Source organism: Nicotiana tabacum, chromosome 13 (assembly GCF_000715075.1).
Source record: "Nicotiana tabacum cultivar K326 chromosome 13, ASM71507v2, whole genome shotgun sequence".
NCBI classification, from domain to species: domain Eukaryota; kingdom Viridiplantae; phylum Streptophyta; class Magnoliopsida; order Solanales; family Solanaceae; genus Nicotiana; species Nicotiana tabacum.
In genome coordinates, this window is record NC_134092.1 from 36,121,985 (window position 1) to 36,147,038 (window position 25,054).

The 25,054-nt window shown below is 34.2% G+C and overlaps 1 protein-coding gene, 1 long non-coding RNA gene, 1 other non-coding gene and 1 pseudogene across 3 annotated transcripts; 3 read left to right on the plus strand and 1 right to left on the minus strand.

Annotated features, from left to right (window-relative positions):
- Positions 1–3,230: 3,230 nt before the first annotated feature.
- LOC107774616 (acetyl-CoA acetyltransferase 2-like) lies at positions 3,231–10,428 on the plus strand (annotated as a pseudogene).
- Positions 3,608–3,709, plus strand: LOC142168613 (U6 spliceosomal RNA). Its single transcript, XR_012698453.1, has one exon. It is a non-coding gene; the product is annotated as a U6 spliceosomal RNA (small nuclear RNA).
- On the minus strand, positions 6,655–7,443 carry LOC142167825 (uncharacterized). The gene is made up of 2 exons (XR_012697984.1): positions 7,311–7,443; positions 6,655–7,190 (listed from the first exon to the last, which is right to left on the minus strand). It is a non-coding gene; the product is annotated as an uncharacterized LOC142167825 (long non-coding RNA).
- Positions 10,429–12,693: 2,265 nt separating the features above from the next.
- Positions 12,694–18,472, plus strand: LOC107774615 (protein NOI4). Its single transcript, XM_016594206.2, has 3 exons — positions 12,694–12,893; positions 15,913–16,095; positions 18,257–18,472. The coding sequence occupies exons 1-3, from the start codon at positions 12,888–12,890 to the stop codon at positions 18,299–18,301; spliced, it is 234 nt and encodes a 77-aa protein (XP_016449692.1). The 5' UTR covers positions 12,694–12,887; the 3' UTR covers positions 18,302–18,472.
- The last annotated feature ends 6,582 nt before the right edge of the window (positions 18,473–25,054 follow it).

Sequence of the window (25,054 nt, forward strand, 5' to 3'; positions counted from 1 at the left end):
AGGAAATGATAAAGAAATTGATGACTGACTAACAGACCCAAACAACAGAAATGATGAAGAAAGTGATGGCTGACCAGCAGGCCCAAGAAGCAGCGATGAGAAATTTGGAGCAAAAAATGGGACAACTTGGCAGTGCCCAAAATACTCGACCAACTAGGGCTCTTACTAGTGATACCGAGCCTAATCCTAAAGCTCAAGTCAATGTGGTTACCTTGAGAAATGGAAGAGTGTTAGAAGAAGTTCCAAAGAAAAAGAAGTATATGGCTAGTCTTGAAGGAGAATTAGTTCCCAAGCTAGTTGAGGAGAATGAGAAAGAGAATAAAGGATCAGAGCCAGTAATTGTGACAAGGCCACCACCTCCGTTTCCACAAAGACTACAGAAGCAAAAAGATGATGCTAAGTACAAGAAATTCTTAGATATTTTGAGCCAAGTGCGTGTGAATTTGCCTTTGGTGAAAATTTTGCAGGAAGTGCCTAAGTATGCAAGGTATCTCAGAGATATTGTGGCAAACAAGTGAAGACATATAGAGTTTGAAACAGTTGCAGTTACTGAAGAGTGCATTGCTAAAGTTGAGAGTAAACTTCCTCCTAAGTTAAAGGATCCTGGGAGTTTCACAATTCCTCTATCTCTGGAAAAACAAGAAGTTGGTAGAGCCCTGTGTGATTTAGGGGCTAGTATAAATTTGATGTCATCCTCTTTGTTTAAGCAACTCGGATTGGGGGTGCTTAGACCTACTACAATTACAATACAGTTAGCAGATAGGTCACTAGGTATGCCATAAGAAATTATTGAGGATGTGTTAGTTCGAGTGGGAAAGTTTATTCTTCCTGCTGATTTTATTGTTCTTGATTACGAGGCAGATGAGGAAGTGCCCATTATTTTGGGGCGACCATTCTTAGCTACTGGTGGAGCGATTATTGATATGAGGGAAGGGAAGTTAAAGATGAGAGTTGACGATGAGGATGTCACTTTTAATGTGTACAAGGCACTTGAGCTCCCTAAGCATTATGAAGATTTGTGCATGATTACTGTGGTCGAATTGAAGGGGATAGAGCAGAGTTCTTATGTGAATTATAGTGATCCAGATGGGACAACTGAGTTAGAGGAGGTGGTATTGCAAGCTGAGTGTGTAAAGATGATTGAGAAAAGAGCCAGAGAAGAAAGAGGAGATCTTCTGAGAGCGTGCAAAAATGCTAGACTTCATGGGAGAAAGAAGAAGAGAAAGTGCCCAGCCTGAGCAGAGTAGCAGAGTCGTGCCACGACTATAAATAAGGCGCTTGTTGGGAGGCAACCCAACATGTATTTTATTTATTTATTTATTTATTATAGTGTTAAGTTTTGTGTTGTTTTTGTTTTGCAGAGTATGGGAAGTCTGAGTACCCGAAGTTGAAGCTGAAGAGCATGTTTGTGCTTAAGTGTGAGGTCATTCCGACCCTTAATATTGAGGATCATGTCCGAGCTAGGCCCAAGAGGGTCTCAGGGAGTATTTCTCACCCTTGTTTAATATTTTTCTCTGTCATCATGCATCTGGGACTATGCATATGCTAAGTGTGGGGTGGGAGAACTACTACTTATGATGTACTTTGTATAAATTGTATCAATTTCTCTCTTTTATTAGTTTTACTTAGTCTAGTTTGTTTTAGAAAGAAAGAAAAAAAAATATGCAAAAATTCAAAAAGAAAAAAAATATATCAGAAAAAGCTCGGACTTTTCCTGACGATGGATCTGTTGGAAAATTTTCTTGAGGGATAAAGTCCGATTCAAATTATAAAAAAAAAAAAAGAATTTTTTTTAGGATAGGTAGGTAGTATCCCTTGGTTTTTCTTTGGGCGTCGGTTCTTTTCCAAGGGTGTAGCTCGAACCGGGTACTTTATTATTTTTTTAGGAGTAGGGTAGGAAGAAACTGAGTTGCTCTGACATACCTAGTAACATGTTTGGTGCTGGCATATTAGGTTATGACATGTATTCTATCTGCCCATACATTTGAGTTGAATTGTGATGCCTGAGTAAAGTAAATAGCCTATTTTGTGACGTCTTTTCTCAGTTGTTTGACTTGTATGCTACATAATGCATTAATGCCTAAATTTCTCAATTATATATGCTTGCTTGACTTGAGAGTTGAACAGAACCGTCTTGATTGTGTCATGTACAATATGTATGTGAGGAATTGTGATTCTCTGTGCTATTCTGTGTAGTCTAGAACTTGCCCCGTATAATGCATGCAGCTTATATAGTATACTTATTAGATATTATGCTCATTTTGGAAGAGTATATTTGTGGCATACACTAGACTTGCATACCACCAAGTTACATGGTCTTGGAAACTATTTTTGGTCGATCAGGACAAGGAGTTGTCTTGCCAAAGTCACGTGCCGTGTCGTTGCCATTCAAAAGGTTTGCACTTTGTAGTAGGAAGTCAATATTAATATATGAATCGATATAAATAATTTAAATGCATGTAGGTAATGTAATTTGTAAAATTTACTCTCTACAAATGACTATTTATAGGGTACTACTTGAGTACTTGTAGTAATCTCCCATCTTATTACGCTTCATCACTAAATTGTATACAGTCATCTTAATCTTAATTTTATGAGGATATGTCAAACTCACTTCTGAAAATGTGTAAAACTAAACGTAATTATAGAAAAAATTTAAGAAAAACCAATAACACCGCCAAAAAGACTCCTTTTTATACTTTCTACTTTTTTCATTAAAAGAATTACGCATCAGTCATTTTTGCTATATCAAAAATTAAAAGGATAATAAATTAACTTGCAACCATTTATAAATTCAGTGGTAGTCCAATCCTATCAAAAGTCATTCCCTTTTCTATCCTTTTTTCCCTTGTACTATTCATAATTTAAGAAAGAACTTAATGAAAAAAAGCGTATATGATAATAAAAAATGCCATTATAAATTTTAAAAATTATTTAATTAATATACACTAATAATGTTAGCTATCAATATTTTAAACTAATTATAACAAGTTATTTACTACATTTAAGATTTCAAAATTAAAATTACCTTGTAAAATTACTTTGCTTTTATAGGTTCTTTTGGCATCGTGCACGGGGCTTAAACTCATTTAAGAATTACCATTATAAAATTTTGAAAAATGGAGAAGGCAGTCACATTATTATAAAAAATAAAAATAAAAAGCCAAAGGCCTTTCTATATAAATGCTCTCCCGCTTCTGTTGGATTTTCATATCATACTCTTTACTCTCTCTCTCTCTCTTTCTCTGTGCTCTGCTCCGCCTACCCAACTTTAATCACACAGGTACTTTTACGCACTGAATTTCTGTCTGTTCCATGCAACTTCATGTTATCATTTCTCTTAATACTTGTTAAATTTTTTGATTGGTTATTTGTTGATTAGATATGCTATAAGGCATCTTTAAATCAACAATTTTTCGGTGGATCATTGGAGCATTTTTGGATCTAACATCTCGTCTCTTTTGAATTCTTATGAATGTATGTTCTGTGACATTTACCATCGTCATTTCTTAGAAGGAATCGAGGAAATTAATAGACAATTTTCAGGGTCCGTTGTTTTTTTCCTTCCCCAGCTAGTTTTAGCTCATGCTAACTATAGTGTCGTCATGTCTCTTTGGGACATGCAACAAAATTGGAATAACACAAAGAAGATTAGCGTGGCCTCTGTGCATGGACTATATGCCCAAATCAAGAAATGATTCACATTTTTAATAGAGAAAAAAAAAAGAGAGAGACTAAGTATCATCCTTAGCCCGTTACTATAAATGACAAAAATAGAGGCAGATATGCGGTAGTTGAGGTTAGATAAGTGTTGGAATTCAATAGTTGTAAGAAGAATTGCCTTATTTCCTGCCGCAGACAAAAACCTGGTATTTAAGTGTGAACATGGTATTTAAGTGAAGGGTAGAGGGTTGCACATTATCCACCAAACCGAGAGCCATTGGCACTCAGGGATTTCTCGGTTATAAAAGGTTGCCTTATTTAGCTAATTTTTTTCAATTTTGACTTGTAATTCCGTCCCTTTAACTTCCCCTATGCCTTCCATTGTTTCGTTTTGTTCCTAAATCCTGTTGGATTTCACATCAAGAAGTTATACCCATTTGTTGAAGACAACTCATGCTTATCTCTGATTTTCTAATAATTAGTAGCAGTATTTTAGGTCATGTGTTTCTTGAATATTGGTGGTTGTGCATTATTATTTTGAGAAAGGTAACGATTTGGTGGTTGTGCATTATTTTGTTGATAAAGAGAAATTCTGATTTGTTTTGAGTGGAACAGACTACCATTGACTCAGGATGGCTCCAGCAACTGCAGAATCAATCAAACCTAGAGGTAACACTTTTGTTCTTTCTGCACATTGCTTAGGAAATTTATAGGTTATTTCTTAATCTCACGGCATAATAGATTAGCATTGTTGTGATTTCAATATGAGCCAGCACCATGATCACTATGTTTCTGTAGTTGCTATTGGTTATAGTGTTATCAAAATCTTGCATGATAAGAAATAGGTCTACACTTTGGTCCTGCGGAGCTAGACACATGTAAAAAGGGGAGTACTTCATTCAGTTTCGTGTCCAAACTTTAAAGCGATTGTTGGATATAACTTTAGTTTTTGCACTTATATTTGAACTTCCGTTTCAAAATATTGTTAAATCTGTGTTGTACTTTTGTACCATAAATGCGAAATTTTCAAATGCATATTTCATCTATGCATTCCTAGTTGGGGCCGTCAGAGTGGAAGTGTTCTTTTGAAGTTTGTTATCTTAATTAGAGATTCCGAAAATTGGCAAGTAAATCTTTTTTTACTGCAACTATGACATTTCTACGTGTGTTCCTATACCAAGAAACAGTGTCTTTTTCATTAAGCGTCGTGCCTCTTACCATTTGCTTATTATTGTTCCTTCTTTTTTAGAAAATTGACACCAGAAGTTTCTGTAAACCCAGGCTTATTTTGCATTTTGCTTTCAATTTCAGGAGCACAAGGTTCCTTAAATTCTGGTTTCTCATTATTGCCTATTCTTTGTGCTTTTTGTTTAACAGATGTTTTTGTTGTTGGTGTTGCCCGTACTCCGATGGGGGGCTTCCTTGGCTCTCTTTCATCACTGTCAGCTACTAAACTTGGATCAATCGCCATCGCTGGTAGGAATCTTAACTAATTTGATGTAATTCTTTCATTATAGAAAATTATTGTCAAATTGCGGTTAGAATTTTTTTGAGATATAATTTTGATCTCTCTTTTTAATGCAACTATAGGTGCTCTGAAGAGAGCAAATGTTGACCCAGCACTTGTAGAAGAAGTTTTCTTTGGAAATGTCCTCAGTGCAAACTTGGGACAGGCTCCAGCCAGACAAGCAGCATTGGGTGCAGGAATACCCGATTCAGTGATTTGCACTACCGTGAACAAAGTTTGTGCATCTGGAATGAAAGGTGTGCACTGCCTAGTCGAAGTAGATTCATTTCCTGGAGAAACCCCCACCCCCCTTCCCCAAAACCCTTTTTGCAACTGTTATAAGAGCCAAGAAGATGTGTATGGTTTGTAACTCCATGTTACTTTATATGGCTTTGCAGCAACTATGCTTGCAGCACAGAGTATCCAGTTGGGCATCAATGATGTTGTTGTGGCTGATGGAATGGAAAACATGTCTAATGTCCCTAAGTACATTGCAGAAGCAAGGTTTGTTTTTTCAAAAGTTCCGCTAGTACAATTGTTGTTCAGACTTTGGTTCTCCATCCTCCTCCCAAGAAAAGAAAAAAGAAAGAGTAAGATAGAATAAGATTTTCTTGGAGTCACAACTATAAGGAGAATAATGGCCTTTTCCGAGCTGTTTGCTACATATCTTTAAGGGGAGTCTCATCATAACGTTGACTAACTCCCACATTCCCTTTGTTTCATTTAACCATGCACTGTCCTGTTCGTAAGTTTTACGACAAGCTTAATAAACATCTAAAAGCAACCTAGTATTGCTGTACTTGCTATTCCTTTCACTTATGGTTTTCCATGCCTTCATATTAACCATTTCCTGCATCTGCTCTTTTTCCACCATGAATATTTGACGTCTTACTCCCTCACCATAGAGTTTTATAATGTTTACGGGTGTTCTGAGTGGCAGACTTGTTTTACCTCTCAATTCATTTCTGCTTTCTTATAAGTTCTGATTACATTGTTCGTAATATGTAATGGCCTAAATTGGCACACTTGCAGGAAGGGATCTCGTCTTGGTCATGACAGTCTTGTTGATGGAATGCTTAAAGATGGTTTGACTAACGTCTATAATGATTGTGGTATGGGAGTTTGTGCAGAAATATGTGCTGAGAACCATAAAATTACAAGAGAGGATCAGGTTTGTCGTCACACTCTTTTCTTTTTCCTGTGAAATAAATAACTTCACTTATTGGTATTTAGCCTTGATGTAAACGGACATATCAAAACGTTGTCATATGTTAGTCCGTGTGTTTGTATTAATAGTCATTTCCTTTTTTTACTTTCTCTTTGTTTGTTGTTGATGTTTAATTATTTACCATTCAAAGATGTTTTTGTCACCATGAATTCAAGATTGGATACACTGCATCTCTCTCTCTCTCTCTCTGTTTTGTAGAAGTTGGATAATTCAAACTTATGTTCGTTTCTCTACACTTCTATCACACTATTCATTTCTGGAAAATTTATCATCCTTTCATCATCTTTGTTACAGCCATTTGTTTTACAGTGTTCGCATATCTGAAATAGATATGCTACAAGTAGTCTTTTGAAATTTAAGGGAATTAAGTGCTTATGTCTGAACAACATATGCAGGATAACTATGCAGTTCAAAGTTTTGAACGGGGAATTGCTGCTCAGGGAGCTGGTGCTTTTACATGGGAGATTGTGCCGGTAACATAACTGGATCTTCATTTCTAGATATAGCTCATAGACCATAGTTAAAACAAAGCAGTTTGTTATATCACTGTTTATAAACCATTTTCTGGGGAATTTCAGGTTGAGGTGCCTGGCGGAAGAGGAAAACCATCCACCATTGTTGATAAGGATGAAGGTCTAGGAAAGGTGAGTACATATACCGCAAGCAAATTAAAATACCATTGATGCCTTGGTTCCTTTACGCTTTCCTTGAGGTGCTCCAATGAATTAACTGATTCAAGGACCTAATCCATGGATGAGGAGAGAAATCGGAATCCACGAGAAGAGTTATTTCCTAAAATGCAAAAATTTGTATCAGGGCAATCATCTTTTTAACATATAGAAGGGAATGAAGAAATTTATGAATGCAGTATCTGCCTTTCAAATACCAGAAGGATCAAAGAGATGTATTTACTTTTTAGTAGCAAAAACAGGTTAAACATATATCAACAGACGCTTTTCAAGGCCTATAATATCCTGACTTTGTCTTTAAAGCTATCAGCTTTTATATTGCACATATTTTTTGTTTTCTATTGCCAGTTTGATGGTGCAAAATTGAGGAAACTCCGACCAAGTTTCAAGGAAAAAGACGGTACGGTAACTGCTGGTAATGCTTCTAGCATAAGGTGTTAGGATCGGGAACCCGGGTAGTGCGGAATTTAGCCAAACAACGGTATAATGACAATAACAAAGACAATGGAAGTTGATTACAACGACAATTAAAGTAGATAAAGAAGACACAAATTTAACGTGGTTCGGTCAAAGTGACCTACGTTCACAAGCGGAGAGGAGCAATTTACTATAACAATAAGATTACAAAAGAGAGTACAAAATTAGAGTAAACACTCTAATTAATCCCAAATAGCCTAAGAGAATAACCTCACAAGATCACTCCAAAGAAAGGGTTCACACAAGTGCTTCCCAACACTTAACTCTCATACAAAACACTCTTAATAAAGGAAGAAAGGAAGAAACAAGAATTGAAGACAAGTCTTGTTGGTATGTCTAAAATGAACTAATGGCCTTCCCTTTTATAGACCAAAAAGTCTTGGCCTCTTAGGTGTAAAAGAAGAGATACAACTTGTGCAAATGATGTCCAACACACAATGCAATATTTTTGGGTCCCAAAGAATATTGCAAAGATGCTTATGTGAGATGGACTCCATTTGACAAAATATTGGCCATATTACATAAGGTTTGTTGACTTTCATGCACCATCTTATATTCTTTCAATTCTGTCGTTTATAAATTAAGAACTCTTTGTTGAACTAACAAATAAATGCATTTCATCCTTTTCTCTTATTGGTTAACTATGAAATTTACTTGCACCAGCCACCATGTCCTGCTATCAGTATGTAATGACCCCAAAAAATAGGCTGGAAATGGATTTTCCTCAATTTTATCAAAAATATTATATCTGCTACAATTATAGTACCTCAAACAAAGTGAGCTTTTTCTTTCCATCCTTAGGGTCGAGCTAGTTGTGGGTTTATGTCATCTTCTACCCTCCCTTTGGAACACGGTTCTTAACATGACATCTGAGTAACTGGGTGAAACGTGATAATAATTGTCTCCTTCCCTCTTTTCCCTGTGGAATGTGCCAAAACGGTATTTAGCAATTTGATTTCTTAATTCTTTGTTCAATTCGCTAATCTAATTAGAAATAATTGGTTTTGCAATTCTTTTAACTAATTCGCTAGTGCAACTTTTAACCTTGGCAGTGATGGTGCTGCCGCACTGGTCTTAGTAAGTGGAGAGAAAGCTGTAAACTTGGACTAGACGTGATTGCAAAGATCAGAGGATATGCAGATGCTGCTCAGGTACTTTTCATCTATGAATTTGAAAAAAGAATAAAGAGGACAGCCATTTATGTATCTGGAGAAATTACCTGATAGAAATTCTTATTTCCTCTTAGGTATGGTCTGTCAATTGTTACATTCTTGACTCTCAAATTGAATTAACCTGCAGGAACCTGAACTATTTACAATTTCACCTGCTAAAGCAATTCCTAAAGCTATCAAAAGTGCTGGCTTAGAGGCTTCTCAAATTGATTATTACGAAATTAATGAAGCTTTTGCGGTATGCATTCTACCTAGTATATTTAGATGAGCTTGTTTTCATTTCTGTGAATACTTCCTTAACAGATACTGCTTGCAGGTAGTAGCTCTTGCAAATCAAAAGCTGCTTGGTCTTAATCCAGTGAGTTCTCTCTCTTTCCCCTTCCCTCCATCTTGAGCTTCTAAATTTGTGAATCTCTTTAAGTTGGAGAAAATCAGACTGGATAGGCTCTTCTTTTGAAAAACTATTTGGATTATCCTTTTTAGGAAAACAGATCAGATATAGCTGATGTAAAATAGGTCCAATATTATTTGCTTGGCGGTACTTAATTTAGACCAGAAATAAAGCATTGTATGATCATGATCCTGAAGTATTCTTTTGAATTGTTCTTTCAGGAAAAAGTTAATGTACATGGTGGAGCTGTTTCTTTGGGGCATCCTCTTGGATGCAGTGGAGCTCGTATATTGGTTACACTTCTTGGGGTATGTGCTACTGGACGGATACATCATTATAACTGAAGTAAAACTAACTCTAACCTCGGGAACACTGGCCCCTTCCCTCCTCCCCTGATATTTTCTACTTTTATGTTGTGAACTTAAAATTAAATGATCTATGAACATGAATCTCTCGACTCACTCTTTTGGGTCTTAGTAGCAGTTTCATGGTTCTTGAAGATTAATAAATGTTTATTTTGCTCTGCTTTTCCATGGGACGTTACAGGTATTGAGGCAGAAAAATGGTAAATACGGAGCTGCTGGTGTTTGCAGAGGAGGAGGTGCCTCAGCCTTTGTTGTAGAACTTATGTAATATTTTTCTTCAGTCCTTGGTAAGTCCAAAGAAAGTTTTACCTACTTTATATTTAAATCCAACTGCATAAAGCAGTAGCTTCAAAAGATGCTTGTTTAACAAGGGTACCTTCAAATTAACCACCTAGAAATCGGCTAGCAATTTTCCCATTCCTGATCATCTCCATGAAAAACGAGTTTAGCTCAGGTGCAAAAACTCAATGGTTCTTTCTTCTCTGGCTTTAACACATGAACTGAGAGTTGCTGCTCAGGTCAGTAGGCTTTGCCTAATGACTAAAGCATTGCAAAGGATGAAACTTTAATATTTCAATGACTCAAATATAGACTTGGACTGCTAACAATGAGAGTAATTATTTTGCAAAGTGATCATGTAGCTTTGCCATATTTATTGTCTACTCCCCAATTCCTTATGGAGCAGTAGTAGGAAAAATGCTTATAATAGTTGCCTTTATTTCAGTTGCTAATTCCACTGCAGGTTAGTATTGCGAGCTAGTTACAAGAGATGGAGCTTCAATGGATTGGATTGACTGATTGGGTGCCTTCAACTAGAGAAGATTATGCAATTTTCCTATGTTCTTGCAAACGATTGTACTCTTCACATATAAATGCAATAGTGTTTAGTTTCTTACAGAATAGTTTCATGTTTTTATAGTAGTATAGATTTACATATCATATCTGTTGACACATAAAAGCATCGAGTACACAGTTGTAAACTTAAAATCTTGAATTCGTTTCTAATTGAATCTTACATATCACGGATGCAAATATCTGTCAATGCGAATCTAATAACCAGGACAAGCCATTTGAATTGTATAACAGACTATCGGCTTAGAGGCCATGACAGTTATTACTCTAAGCCAACCAGAAAAAGAGAAACACGAAAGCCAATGCAAAACTCACTTCCCCAAAAGACTTCTTTTCTTTACAATTTGTAAAATGCATTGTATCTCGTTCATATAGAGCTTGTTATTAAACTACACTATTTTGATTCCAAATATGGCATAGAAAGGGTAAAGTGCCGAAATTCATTAGTTTACTTAAGAGTAACTGTCATTTACTTAACTATTTGTTATACCATTAGAAGGGAAGAAAAGAGTTTGTTGTCGAGAGTATCCAATCTGTTCATTTTCACCTCTCATCTTCCTTTCCTTTCTCACCAAAAGAGAAAAATAATAGTACTATATATAAAGAAAATGGCATCTCAATTCTAAATTCCCATGTCACATAAGAAAAGAAAACTTGTTACTCCATGGAAGTGGTAACCAAACAAGAGTCCCTAGTTATAAACACTGCATTAAATGTTTTTTTATAACATTGGTGTCTGAATTAATTTTGTCTCTCCATAATTTTGTCTATCAAGATTGATAGCCTGTTTGGGCAAGCTTATTTTTTTGGATAAAAGCCAACTTTTTACCTATAACAGCAAAGGCCATATTTATATCAGAACGCTCTTTGTAAAATTGGTCATCTATAATAGCCATATAGAATCATTAATATTACAAAAAATAGTTTTAAAAATATGCACACGATCATTTCCATTAAACAAAGTTTCTATATTGCATAAGATATAAGATTTGAAGATTTGCACATATTATCTTTTCCATGGGATAAATTTCAAAAAATATTTAGATAGAAAATTTAACTGTTAATCCCTTAGATTGTCTTCAAATGAAAGTTATTGGATATCTTTTTGCTGAAAATTTGGACACGAATCTACGCCAATTCAAGCGTTATATCGCTAGTAAGATAATAAATCTACAAAACAAGCTACAATTACAAAGTTTTTCCATCAAAATTGAAAGAATTTATTTTTCTTGGTGGCTTTAAAATGTCTGCCTTAGAGTTTAAATCTTTATACATTTAGTTATAAATTTATTAATAATGTATTAGCTTTATTCAATATTTAACTAGTGAAATATGCATATCTTTTGAGATTTTAAATTTGAATAATTTTCTTATCTTTTATATATAATATTTAAAAAGGAAAAATAATTGATTTTTGAATAATTTTTATCTATAACAGCCAAAACATATTTAAACGTCAAATATTGTTACAGGTGTATAACAGTTATTTATTATAAAAGCTAAAAAATATCGAAACAAACGGGACCGTTATAGATAGGGTTGATATATCTTTTTTCTTCAAAGTGAGAAAGTAAGACATGCGTAATGTGAGACCAAAATGATATTCACATCACACATATATGCTCTACCGACATTTCTACTTAAAGAGTTCTTAAGGGCTAGAAGCTCTATTAACATATATCATTATTTTATAACTTAACTACTGTACTTGACTTTTTTGTAGGAGAAAAAAAGACTATAGTGATCGACTCTCGAGTAAAAAGAATGATGATTGATATTTTTGAGTGATGATATATTCTTACGCATAATTAACAAAGTAATCGAATCGTAATGTCTTAACCATTAAATAAACTCATTAGGCTAATTCGTCAAGGACCGAAGAATGGTAGTATTAGTCAATTTTTGAAACCAATAATTTGAATTGCAATAAGCAAAGAAGAAACCTAGTGGTCGTTTGGACATAAGAATTATAAAATAAAATAAGACAGTGAATTTTTTTTAAGTAAAAATAGTATTTAAAAATTAGAGTTGTGTTTGAATATGAATATAATTTTGGGTTGTTTTTGAATTTTCGTGAGTGATCTGAGTAAAAATTTTAAAAAATAACTTTCTGGAGTTTTTAAAAATTTTAAAAAATTCTAAAATTCATATTCAAGCGAAAATTAAAAATTTTATGGTCAAATACTGATTTAGAAAAAAATAATTTTGTTCATATTCTTTATCGCAGGAAATGAAAAAATAATTTTAGAGAAAAAGAAAAAACGTTTCAAACTTGACTGGGGGCCGAAACCAGAAAACGGGGCCCACTTTAAAGCCAGCTGTACATCTCTCTCTCTCTCCACCTCCTTGGCTCCTTCTCTCTCTGAACGTTTTCCATTTCATTTGCAGAGAGAGACAGAGAGGGGGAAAAAAAAGAGAAAATTATACCTTCTCTTACTGTAATAAACAAATAAATCCAATCACAAAATTCACAAAACAAAAGTTGTAAGAAGGAATTTTCTCTGTGTGTTTTTTCTCTTTCTCTGTCCAAAACCTTAAAACTCATGGCGGTATGATTCTCTATACTCTCTATATTTTCCTGAACATATTCTTATAAATGTGAAATCTTCATGTTTATTGTTCTTATTTTATGGTAAAAAGAACCTTTTTTGAGTTTCGATTGTTAGCTATATTTTGTTTGATTTTTGCCTGTCCTTTTTTTGGGTCTTTTTAGAAAGCAGGAAAAAAAAAAAGGAGAAGGATTCTGCGTTTTTTTCCGGTTACAATCTTATTTTCTCTATCTAATTAATTTTTTCCAAAAAAAAATTTATTTTTGAAAAATATATAAAATACTTCAAACTCATGGCGCTATGATTTTCAGCTTTTCTCTATATTAGCATAGATATATGCTTATGTATGTGAATTCTTCATGTTTTATTGTTCCTATTTTATGGTAAAATTTGCCATTCTTGAGCTTAGATTGTTTGCTAGTGATATTATTTTTCACCGTATGAAAAAATAAAAATATTACTAATAGTATTTTACACCATAAAATGTTGATATTTGCCTGTTCTCTTTTGGTCTCTCTATATTAACATGAAATATTTACTTATGTATATTAATCTTCCTGCTTGATTGCTGTTATTTTATGGTAAAAGTAGATTTTTCACCGTGAACTGGTGATACTTTGCTCTGTTCTTTTGGGTCTCTGTAGATAGGAAGAATAAAAGAAAGCTTATGGGTTTTTTTTTCTTAATTACATATTACTGTTTATTAGTTTGATTGTTCTTTAATGTAAAAGTAGCCTTTTTGAGCTTTTTATTAGCTCATCATCAATCATCATGTACTCTTCACCATTAATTGTTGATTATTTTTAGCTTGACTGCTATACGGAAAAAGAAAATGAGAAGGCTTCTGAAACTTTTTTGCTCCTTTTACAAATTATACTGGAGTAGAAGTGGATTTTCTAATTTTCTTTTGAAATACTTTTGTATTATGCATTTAGAAATTAAATAAAAGTACAAAAATCATCTTTTGCTAGTATAATAAAATATTATTTCAAAGAAAGAAATGTTTGAGTCCTAAATAGTAATAGTGTCATGTAAATGCGATAGAGTGACTAATTATATCTCTCCTAAATTTTGGGTTTATATGTATTTTCTTTTCAAGTTTTTCTAATTTTATGTTCTATGGATCATGAGGAACAAGGTAGGCAATTTTAAAGGTGATTCTATTGGATTTTTTATTGCCCCTGGATCTTTTTTTTTCTGTTAAATAAATTGAAATTGAAATTGAAATTTATTTTTGTAGTGAAATATTCTAAGTCATTAATGAAGTTTTCTCTTGGGTTTTCCATGTTAATTCTGTTAACATATATATAGGTACAGAAAGTTATATATGCTATATTCTTGTACTTGGCCTATGTGAAACTTGTATTACTGGCTACTGCTATATATATATATATATATATGTGTGTGTGTGTGTGTGTGTATAAAATAAATATGCTTTCCAATGAAGACCTTACAGGCATTTGTAAGTCTGAGGATTGAAAAAGAACAACTTCTACTTCTTTCTGAGAGATGATACTAGAAGTTGAAAATATATAAACTATCTGTTGATGTAATTATTTCTAATTAAGAGAAGTTGTGCTGGCAAATATGGTAAAGCCTCCTTATTGGAAGCTCAAACGAAGCCATGAACTTCTAGTACTAACCTAGTTCCTTCGGGAATCCGGTAAAACTGGAGCTTCTACTCCTTACCTAAAATCTTTCACTTTCCTTACCTCATATACTTAATTTCCATTTTTGCGCCAGTAAGGGTAGGCTGTCCAGTCAGATATAGCTTTTAAGTAAAATATTCAGATATTCATGCAGTACTATACTATTCTAGCATCAAAGTCATTCTAGAGTCTATATTTCTGTGTGATAAGACAGTAAGAGTAATAAGTATTCAGCATTTTATAATTCTAGCATATAGGAAACACAAATAAGTAGACTTGGAGTTTGCTGCGGAAACATGACGGAAAGCATAAGAGAGAAAACCTCTTTTTCATGCTCTTGTACGAATCCAAAAATAAATTGCATTAGATTTCAGTTCTGCATTGTGTTCCAGGGAGGCGGGCGGGGGGAAGCAAATAAGGAGAAATAATTGTGTTTGCTTGTTAAGATAAATATATTTTTCAAGTTGCTTTAGTGCTTGCTGTCACATACTAGCAAGACATTTCTGAGTAATACACATTCTTGAATATTTTTCGCCCTAAATATACTTCTGATATGAAGATTCCAATCAACTATCTATTAAATGAAACTTTGAGTTCCAAATTTTCTGCATAAAACAGTCCCCGCTACATTCTGATTAGTTTTTGAGAAAGAGTCACCTATAAAATTGGCAATTTTAGCCTCTTCGCTCCCTTAAATTAGTGCCGAACTGTTTTCATTTTTCTGTAATATTTTTCTTCTTGTTATGATTCTTTACATTGACTGAGCTATCATCTAATGGTGGATTATATTTTATTTTCTTCATTATCTGTCATTAGCTAAAGGTTTATTGTCTTTTTTTAAATTTGTCTTGGACAATGGGAATCTATATATGTGCCCAAGCTGCTAATGCTTGGCCGATTAATTATAGAATAGAATCATTTGGTGATCCAAATATATTTTACAACTAAAAAAAAAAGAGCAAAGATCCATGAGTTCCTATTCTCTTTTTGTTTCAACCTTTTTGGCCAGGGATGAGGGGGGTTATTGTTGACAGATTCATGAGATAAATGGATCCTCTTCCTGCTCCTGGCATGTGCTTGTGCAGTCACATGAGCACTTACTCTTTTCCATGTATTGGTTTGATGCTTCACCTGACTTCTTTGGCTATGCTAAAACAATTGCATGGTGCTAATCTATTGGTTGATGGCTTGATGATAATCTGATATAGTGATGTGTCTGTAGGCCTCTTATCTAGGAATTCTACTTAGCAAAAGATATTTGATCTAGCATTACTAACATTTCTGCATAAGTAAATTGTTCTGCAGCCTTTTTTATTTTAACATAGGTCATAGAATTGCAACTCTGATAGTTAATCTTTTGATGTCTATAGGATAAAGGTCGCCCACTTCCAAAATTTGGAGAGTGGGATGTCAATGACCCAGCTTCTGCTGAGGGTTTCACAGTCATCTTTAACAAAGCTCGAAATGAGAAGAGAAGCGGTGGCAATACAAACTCACCACCAAAGGATGACCCTGCATATAAGCATGGAGCAACTCTTGGAAAGCCTCAATCAGTAAGTTGTGGGCCTCTTCTATAAGTCTTTGGCTAGCAGTGTGTGCTATACATGCATTTCTTTAGTACTTTTTCATTCCTCAACTTTGATGGTTGAGGAAATTGTTTCACAAAGTTTGTACAGATGTTAATATGTTGTGCTATTAGATTATCTTTTGAAAACATGGTGTTTTAAATCTTATTGTATGTCCTAACTAGCACGTGAAATATCATATCATTTCCCTTGTGAATTATGTGCATAAAGCAACACAAATTATCATTTTTTAAACAAAAAAGATAAGCATTTCTTAGGGTTCTTGCATTTTGAACCGCTAATGTGTGCATTATTTGCTTAACAAAAAATTGCACTCTCCTTTGTTTGTCCATTATTTGTCTCATAATGTGTGCATTGTTTTTGAAATTTGCATCATGTCTGTTTGTTTTTTCAGATTTCCATCTTTATCTATTGTTTTTGATTTGCGCCTTATTCTTTGCAAAATCATAAAACAAATCATTTGTGAAAGGGGCAGGACTGGAATAATATATTTCAAGGCCATCGTAGGAACTTCTAGGAGGAATTGCTTAAGTACTTTCTGGCCTTACGAGTTTGTCTCTTAGTGTTGTTTTTGCTAATTTTATTTCTTCTTTCAGCCGACCTATTATATCATTTATGTTAATTAAATATGTGCTCTTTTCCGTGTCTTTTATTGTTGATCAGAATTGATTTCTTTTAGTTACAGTGTCTAGGACTCTATCCATTAGTTAGTTTGTAGTATTTTTCAAGCCATTTTTTGGCTATTCATTCACTTTTTGTTCATTCAATTGTATCCAATTCCATATATTCTTTTTATGGCAAGTCAACACAGTGTAACTTTGGCAAAGGTAAGGCAGTATTGTGAAACAAGCCAAAAAAGTGACTTTTTTGCTCATTTAACCACTTGGATTACCATGATAAGATCAAGGTACCACTAATTGTTGTTGTATGGAAGCTGGATAAGTACCCTATCCTTTGCTGGACACATGCCTATGCCCCTTGACAATGAATTGTTTCCTTTCATAGTTATAAAATGGCTTTAAATGGTATCACAAATGAATTGTAAATTAAATAAAAGCTCATCAGACGGAGGAAATCCATATAGATAGGGCTTATGACTGGACTTAGCTAAAGATAGGGCATAATAGAAGATCAAGATCCATATAGGTGATACGTACTAGTTGGGAATAGGTTTTAGACTTGTTAGAAAAATTTTAATATTATTATTATTATTATTATTATTATTATTATTATACATATATAGAGAGAGAACTTTTTCTTTACTTTCACTTTTATTTTATTTTGGTATGACGATGATATGAGTTGAGCTTAAAGAAAGAAGTGAGGACTGAGGCATAAGTTATTGTTGTTGTATAATGAGTAAATCCTGAACAAATGGAGGTTTGGTGCACATCAAAAAATTGTGCACACATTAGGAGGCAAATTGTTAAAAAATAAAGGATAGGGTGCAGCTCAAAATGATTCATTATGTGTGCAAAATGTAAAGAACTCACATTTGCCAAGACTCAAAGAGTATATCTTGTAATTTTTATATGATTGCTTCATATGCATTTACAACTGTTTGCTTCTATAAAAGAGTGCCTTTGCGTAACCATGCGGAATCCTAGTATTGATATTGATACTAAGATTGTAACTTTGTTGAGCTATTGAACTTAAAATTAGGATACACAACATACATATAGCATCTACGTACATACTCAGTGCACACACATACAGAGCAAGAAGTTCACATATGTAAGCACTTGCTCGGGGAATTTCTCATGCGTGAGCAAACAGGAAACTATTCCCTTGTATTCGTAGGAATCAAAGGACTTTACATGGAAGCATGGTGTCCTTTCGATTGTGCAATTAACCCTCCTTAGCATTGAGCAAATTATCCAAGAATTGATTGTGTTCATTAATTCGTCAACGTAGGAGGTTCACGTTATACTTACATGCTTCCAGTCATGTGAGGAACTGTTTATGAAGGCAAATAGAGTTGATTGTGCATTGATATATTTTATGAGTACTGTTTAACATTAAACAGAGTTTTGCCATTTGATGATCTTTTCTCTCTGGTAGCAACTAGTAAGTTCGAATTAGATTCATAAATTCCAGATAATAACTTTGTGGATGCATTCCTTTTCAGAAAAAATGGTTCTGCTGTATGCATTCTGCTGCTGCGGAATCATGAACTCTCTTTGCTCCTATCCATCACATTGGGGAGTGTTTGATCTGAAATGTAAAGTGCTCCTCAAGTCTGGAGCTGTAGTCAAGCCTGGAATTTGTTCTGTTGTGTTTTAGAGTTTACTCAAATTTCGCCATTGAAAGATATTTTGCTATCTATTTATTTATTTTTTGATCTTGATGTGTTATTATTGTTGCTTTTACTCTTTATCTTCCCATTTTCTTTCCAATGCTAGGTTTTGGGATTGGTTATTGTTTGCCATGTTTTCTTTTCTTATGCCCCTATGTTAGCTTGTTATTACCAACTTCGTAAAATAGGAGTTAAGGATTTGAATGGCTCCGCCAATATCCAAGGTTTTATTCAAGGTAACAAGCTTAATTGCAGAAGCTTGACGAGTATTTTTAGAGCCGATGGTCTATCGGAAACAACTTCTCTACCTCCCTAAGGTAGGGGTAAGGTTTGTACCCTCCCTAGACTCCACTAATGGGCTGTTTCCAAATGACCCTCGGCATCCTTCCCTCCAAGAACTCCCTGGGGTGACTCCAACTCACAACCTCTTGGTTGAAATATTAAAATAGGAATATTAATTATTAATCCCTAAACATAAGCAATTTGAATGTAAAGTCAATAATTCTTTGTACAAAAATCATAATTTTTTTTTTCTCTTTATCTATTAGCTTTCCTTTTTTTTCTTCATCTTCTTAATTTTGTTTTCTGCCGAACCCAATATATTTTCTAAATTTATTCCATTCGTTTTCTTTTTAATTATCTTTCTTAAGTTTTTCTCTTCTTTCTTCCTTTCTTAACATAAAGATCTTACTTCAATAATAATATATGTTAATATATACAAAAAATATAAAAAAAAAATATACATTGAATTAACACATATAAAATATATAAAAAATATACATCTTCAATAAAGATGACACTTAGACAAGTGAAATATACATAAAAAATATATCTTCAATTTAATTAAGATGGCATATAAATATACATAAAAAATACATTCTGAATTAAAATGGCACTTGACATATAAAATATATTTGAAATATACATTAAAAATACATCTTAAAATAAGATGGCACTTCACAAATAAATATACAACAATTATATATATATAAATATATTTTGAATTGAAGTGATACTTGATATACAAAGTATAAAAGACGTATAAATCAATACATCTTGAATTTATGTGGCATTCACATATGCATCAGATTTTCAAAAATGGAGTGAAGAAGATGAATGTTGGAAAGGGGGAATGGAGATGGACAAAAAACGTATTTTATGTGATTAGTGAGTCAGTTAACTTATTAAATATTGAGCTTAATTTTTATAATATGCTAATAATGAGGAAAAAAAAGTACTCTTTATGAAATAAACATTAAAATGATACTATTTTTTTTTAAATAATAGTTAAAAAAGATCAAGCGTGTAAAAAGTCCCCGTTAGGCTATATTGCACGCCAGTTTGGAAAAATAGACTACTAAAAGGAAAAGAAAGAATTTGCATCATTTAAATTGTACATAGAGCAAAGGAAACTTGCGGCTATCGACTATAGATTACTGGACACAGAGTTTAAGAAAAGAGAAAAGACTTTTGAACTTGTGGTGTAGAATAAAGCACATATATTTTGTGTGACTATAAATCATTGCATAAAGGTAAATAGTTTTCAAATAATAAAATAGGTCATTCTTTTTTAAACGAAATAAAAAGAATATAGATTCACATAAATCGAAATATATTTAGTAATTACTAACTAAGCCAAGTGTTCTACTTGGGGTGAAATGCTACTGCTCCCATTTCTCGATGGTTGCGAACTTAGCATTTCTTTATTATTTTTGAAATATATATATATTTACTTTCATCGGGAAACAGAGGGCTACTCACCCACTGTCTGCCAAAAAGGTGGAAAACACGCCTAGGTTTGATTGAGTAAAAGGCAAGTGACCAGTTGCGTTTCTGATTTTAGCTTAACAGTACGACAAAAAATAATTCAGTAAAATTGCTTTGATGAGTAAGTATTGTCGTTTTAGGATATATTTTAGTGTCTTTACTATTATAGCGGGTTAAGTTAAATTAACTAGTTTGTGACAAAAAAGAGTTCGACTTTATTGTTACAATAAATAAAATTCAATAACTACGTAAAATTTAATAGTTAATTTTTCATCACGACATTTAGTGAGTCAAAAACTGTCTAAAGTACTAGGTCTAATACCGGTAGAACTGTCTAATTTGCATGTTCATGTATATAATATTAAGGGGTCATTTGGTAGGGTGTATAAGAACAGTACTGAATAGAGTGTATTAGTAATAATGAGATTAGTAGTGCTAAAATTAATTACATTGGAGTTAGTAATACTGAAATTATTTTTTCTCGACTGTTTGGTTTGGTGTATTAAAAGTTTTGAAAGGGTAATTCTATCTTTATTTATGTTTATCTATGTATTAAAAATTATGGCTTGTTGTGTATAAGAATATTACTGAATAGAATGTCTACCTAATTATATTTGTGTTAGTTATATATAGGTTAAAAATACTACCAAATAAGGGACTAATAATACTAAAATTAATACATATATTATTTTTCCTAATATATTCTACCAAACGACCCATAAGCTTTTACCATCTTATATTTGTTGACATGAATGTTGTAAAAGAAAAGTTAAAAATATGGTAGGAATTAATGTTAAAATATGTTTACTATGGAAAAAATTTCTAATATGATTGAAACGCAGAGTCTATTATGAAAATATTATATTGTGGATATTCATTTATTACTCCGCTATAGATAATCTTTCTGAAAAAGATTATCCGTTTAGTACTCTATTGAAGTTTATCTACAAGCAGCTGATGCAGGCAGATTGCAAAGCAACTCAATGAAATGATTTGCAACAACTTCTTATTAAACAGGCAGGTTGCAAGCAGCTCATGCAGACAGCTTACAAGCAGCTCAAGAAAAAGGCTCGCAGCTGCTTCCTGAAAAGCCTCGCAGCTACTTCCTTTCTTCTATAAATAGAAGAGTTTTCAGTTCATTATGTACATTAGTTTGAAGTTGAATAATATATCGGTTTCTCTCTATACTTGTTTTGGTTAATTTACTTTATAGTCTTTATTTTATAACATGTTATCAACACGAGACTCTACCATCTCGAACAAATACTTTGAAAGTATCAAAGGTACGAACTTTCTTTTTTCTAAATAATGTCAAATCTTTCTAAACTTAAATTTGTAGCCCTGGATATATCGGGCAAAAGCTACATGTCTTGGGTGCTTGATGCTGAAATTCATCTTGATGTGATGGGTCTGGCATACATCATCAAGGATAAAAATTAATCAAGCATCAAGCCAAGACTGTGCCTAAGCAATGATATTCATACGTCATCACCTTGATGAAGGCTTGAAAATGGAATATCTCACTGTTAAAGATCCAGTTATACTGTAAAATAATTTGAAAGATAGATATGACCACCTGAAGATGGTTGTTCTTCCACATGCACGTTATGACTGGACTCATTTAAAGCTACAAGATTTTAAATCTATCAGTGAGTATAATTCAGCTATGTTCAGAATAATTTTCCAATTAAAATTATGTGGTGATAATATTATTGTTCATGATATGTTGGAGAAAACTTTCACCACTTTTTTTGCCTCGAATATGCTCCTGCAGTATCAATATCTAGAGATGGGATTCAAAAAATATTCTGAACTTATTTCACATCTTCTTGTGGCTGAGCAACATGATTTGCTATTAATGAAAAATCATGAAAGCCGACCTACTGGTTCTTGTCCATCCCCTGAAGTGAATGAGACAAACTTTCACCAAGCTAAGCATGGAAGAGGTCGTGGCCCCAGTCGTGGTCATGGCCAGGGTCGGGGAAGAAACTCTAATCATGGTAATAATAATACACCAAAGAACCCTCCTTACCACCAGCAGTGGAAAGGGAAGGAACAAAAATATGAAGTCGTAACGACCCGGCTGGTCGTTTTACTTTTTAGAATCTCGTTCCCCTAAATAAGGCTCCAAGTATGTGCTTTTACTATTTTATGACTTGCGGGGATGGTGAGTTCGGGATTTGGAAGGGTTCGGATTGAAATCGGAACACTTGATTCCTTAGTTGACCTTTAAAAAGGCTAAGTTTGACTTCGGTCAATATTTTGAGAAAACGATCCCGTAATCAGAATCGATGGTTCCAATAGGTTCGTATGATGATTTTGGACTTGGGCGTATGTTCGAATCGGGTTTTGGACGACCCGGGAACGTTTCGGCATTTAATAGTGAAAGTTAACTATTTGAAGGTTTTAAAGTTATTTAAATTTGGTTTGGAATAGGTTTTGGAGTAATTGAGGTCCGTTCAGAATTTCGGGCTTGAAAATAGTTCTGTATAGTGATTTAAGACTTGCACGCAAAATTTGGTGCCATTCCGAGTAGTTTAAGTATGTTTCGACGCGTTCGGAGAGATTTGAAGAATTTGAAATTTCTAAGTTGAATTAATTTGGTTTGAGGTATGATTCTTAGTTTTGATGTTGTTTTACGCGTTTCGAGGGTTCGAGCGAGTCTGTTTTATGATTTCAAACTTGTTGGTATGTTCGGGAGGGGCCCTGGGGGGCTCAGGAGTTAATCAGACGAGGCACAGACCAAGTTGGAACTTGGGAGAAATAGCTGAAGCTCCCAGCTTCTCGTGTAACCGCACCTGCGCATGGGCAGCCGCAAGTGCGAGCTCGCAGAAGCGAGCCACGAGCCGTAGAAGCGGCCAAGAAGGGGGCTGCCAATGACCGCAAAATCGGGGAAATAAACCGCACTTGCGAAGGCACAGGTGCGAGGAAGGCAGCGCAGAAGCGGACAGAGGTCGTAGGTGCGACGCACGCACCGCAGAAGCGAAGGATCCAACTAGGGGAAGGACCGCATCTGCGAGGTCGTTCCTCAGATGCGGTGGTTGAGCCCTAGATGCGGAACCCACAGAAGGTAGAATACTTTATTTAATACGGGACATAGGCATTTTTGCTCATTTCTTACACATCTTGGGGGCGATTTTGGAGCTGGTTAGAGAGGAATTTTTATCAACCAATTGAGGTGAGTAATTTCTACCGCATGTGAGTTAAATACATAATTTATGGGTAGATCATAACATGTGTATTAGTGAAAAATCATGGGTTTGGTGGGAAATGGTATTTAACCACGAAAATAGTTATGGAATTTAGTAAAAATCATATATTTGAGTTCCTGAGGTTATGGGTAACGACTTTCTTTGAAAATTTCCGAAATCCGGACACGTGCGCCCTGGGGTGAATTTTAGGAATTCTTCAATTGGGGTTGGGTAATCACTTTAATAATTGGGATATAAACTTTCGAGCATGTATTGGTTTTATATAATATTTGACTAGCTTCAAGTCGTTTGGCACCGAATTGAGGGTTTAAGCACAATCTTGGACCGAAAAATAGACTTTGGGATGAGGTAAGTCTCTTTTCTAGTCTTGTAAGAGGGAATTAACCCAATAGGTGAATTTAATTAATATGTACTTCTATTTGTGGGGGCTACGTATGCACGAGGTGATGAGAGTCCGTACGTAGCTACTAATTATGCTTATGTCCGGGTAGTTTTAGGTTTACACCATGCTTTGTTGACACCGTTAATTGATTATACTTACTAATTGTCTTGTACAAAGCCGAGGTTGAGGATTTCAATATTTTAAAAAGTTTCCAGTTAAATTTCTTATTTTGGAAAGAGTTGAAGGATATTATGATAATTTGGGAAATCTATGTTCAACCACGTCGCAAGTATATTCCGCGAGCGGGGTAAATTTCCACTACTCTCATGGGAGCGGGCCGTTCGCCTCGGCGGGTTAATAGATGCATCTATGGTTCATTTTGTTTGACCCTCGACAGTGCACACAGTATATGTATATGTATTATGGGATCAGATCGTAAGTCCTCGACATAATTCGTGCGTATTAATACTGGGAGCTCAAGTATATTTGATATTGATTCATTGGCTTGAGAGGCTAAATGGTTAAATAAGGGGAATTGATTTGGTACTTACTATCGGTGAAAGGATTGTTTATTTATTTCTTGCTTCCGAGTTCTATTGTCATTTATATATTCCATGCTTAATTAGAACTTTATACATTTTATTGTTGGCCCATAGTAAGTGTCGAAATCGACCCCTCGTCACTACTTCTTCGAGGTTAGACTAGATACTTACTGGGTACATGTTGTTTATGTACTCACGCTCTACTTTTGCACTAAATGTGCAGGATCTGAGGTAGATACATCTGGATATCAGTCCGGTGCGCATCCTTGACTACTACGAGATATTGCGGTGAGCTGTCTTCCGAGCCCGTTCTGCAGCAGCCGAAGTCTTTCTTTTGCTTTATTTTCTGTCTATTTCATCTCAGACAGTAGGGTAGTACTCTTTTGTATATTCTACTAGTAGCTTATACACTAGTGATACCAGGTCTTGGAGATTTATGCTAGTAGACACTTTATGGCTTTGGGTTGTTTTACTTATCTCACTTGCTTTTAAAAAATTTGATCTTTCATTTTTATTAAACTCTTACTTCTTATTTATGCATAAACCAAAAATCAACTACTTCAAATCTTTAAAAGTGAGGATCACAGAGATAGTTCATGGTTGGCTTGCCTTGCGGTAACGTTGGGCACCATCACGGCCTAAAGGAGAAATTGGGTCGTGATAGAAGCGGTGCAAGCAAAAAATATAGAAAATAGATGTGGAGTAAAAGGTCACTTGTCACATTTAT

What these genes read in the sequence shown, in the direction of transcription:
- LOC107774615 (XM_016594206.2), top strand. An exon ending in CTCTTGGAAAGCCTCAATCA is followed by an intron (nt 16,096 to 18,256) that starts GTAAGTTGTGGG and finishes ATTCCTTTTCAG; the next exon opens with AAAAAATGGTTCTGCTGTAT.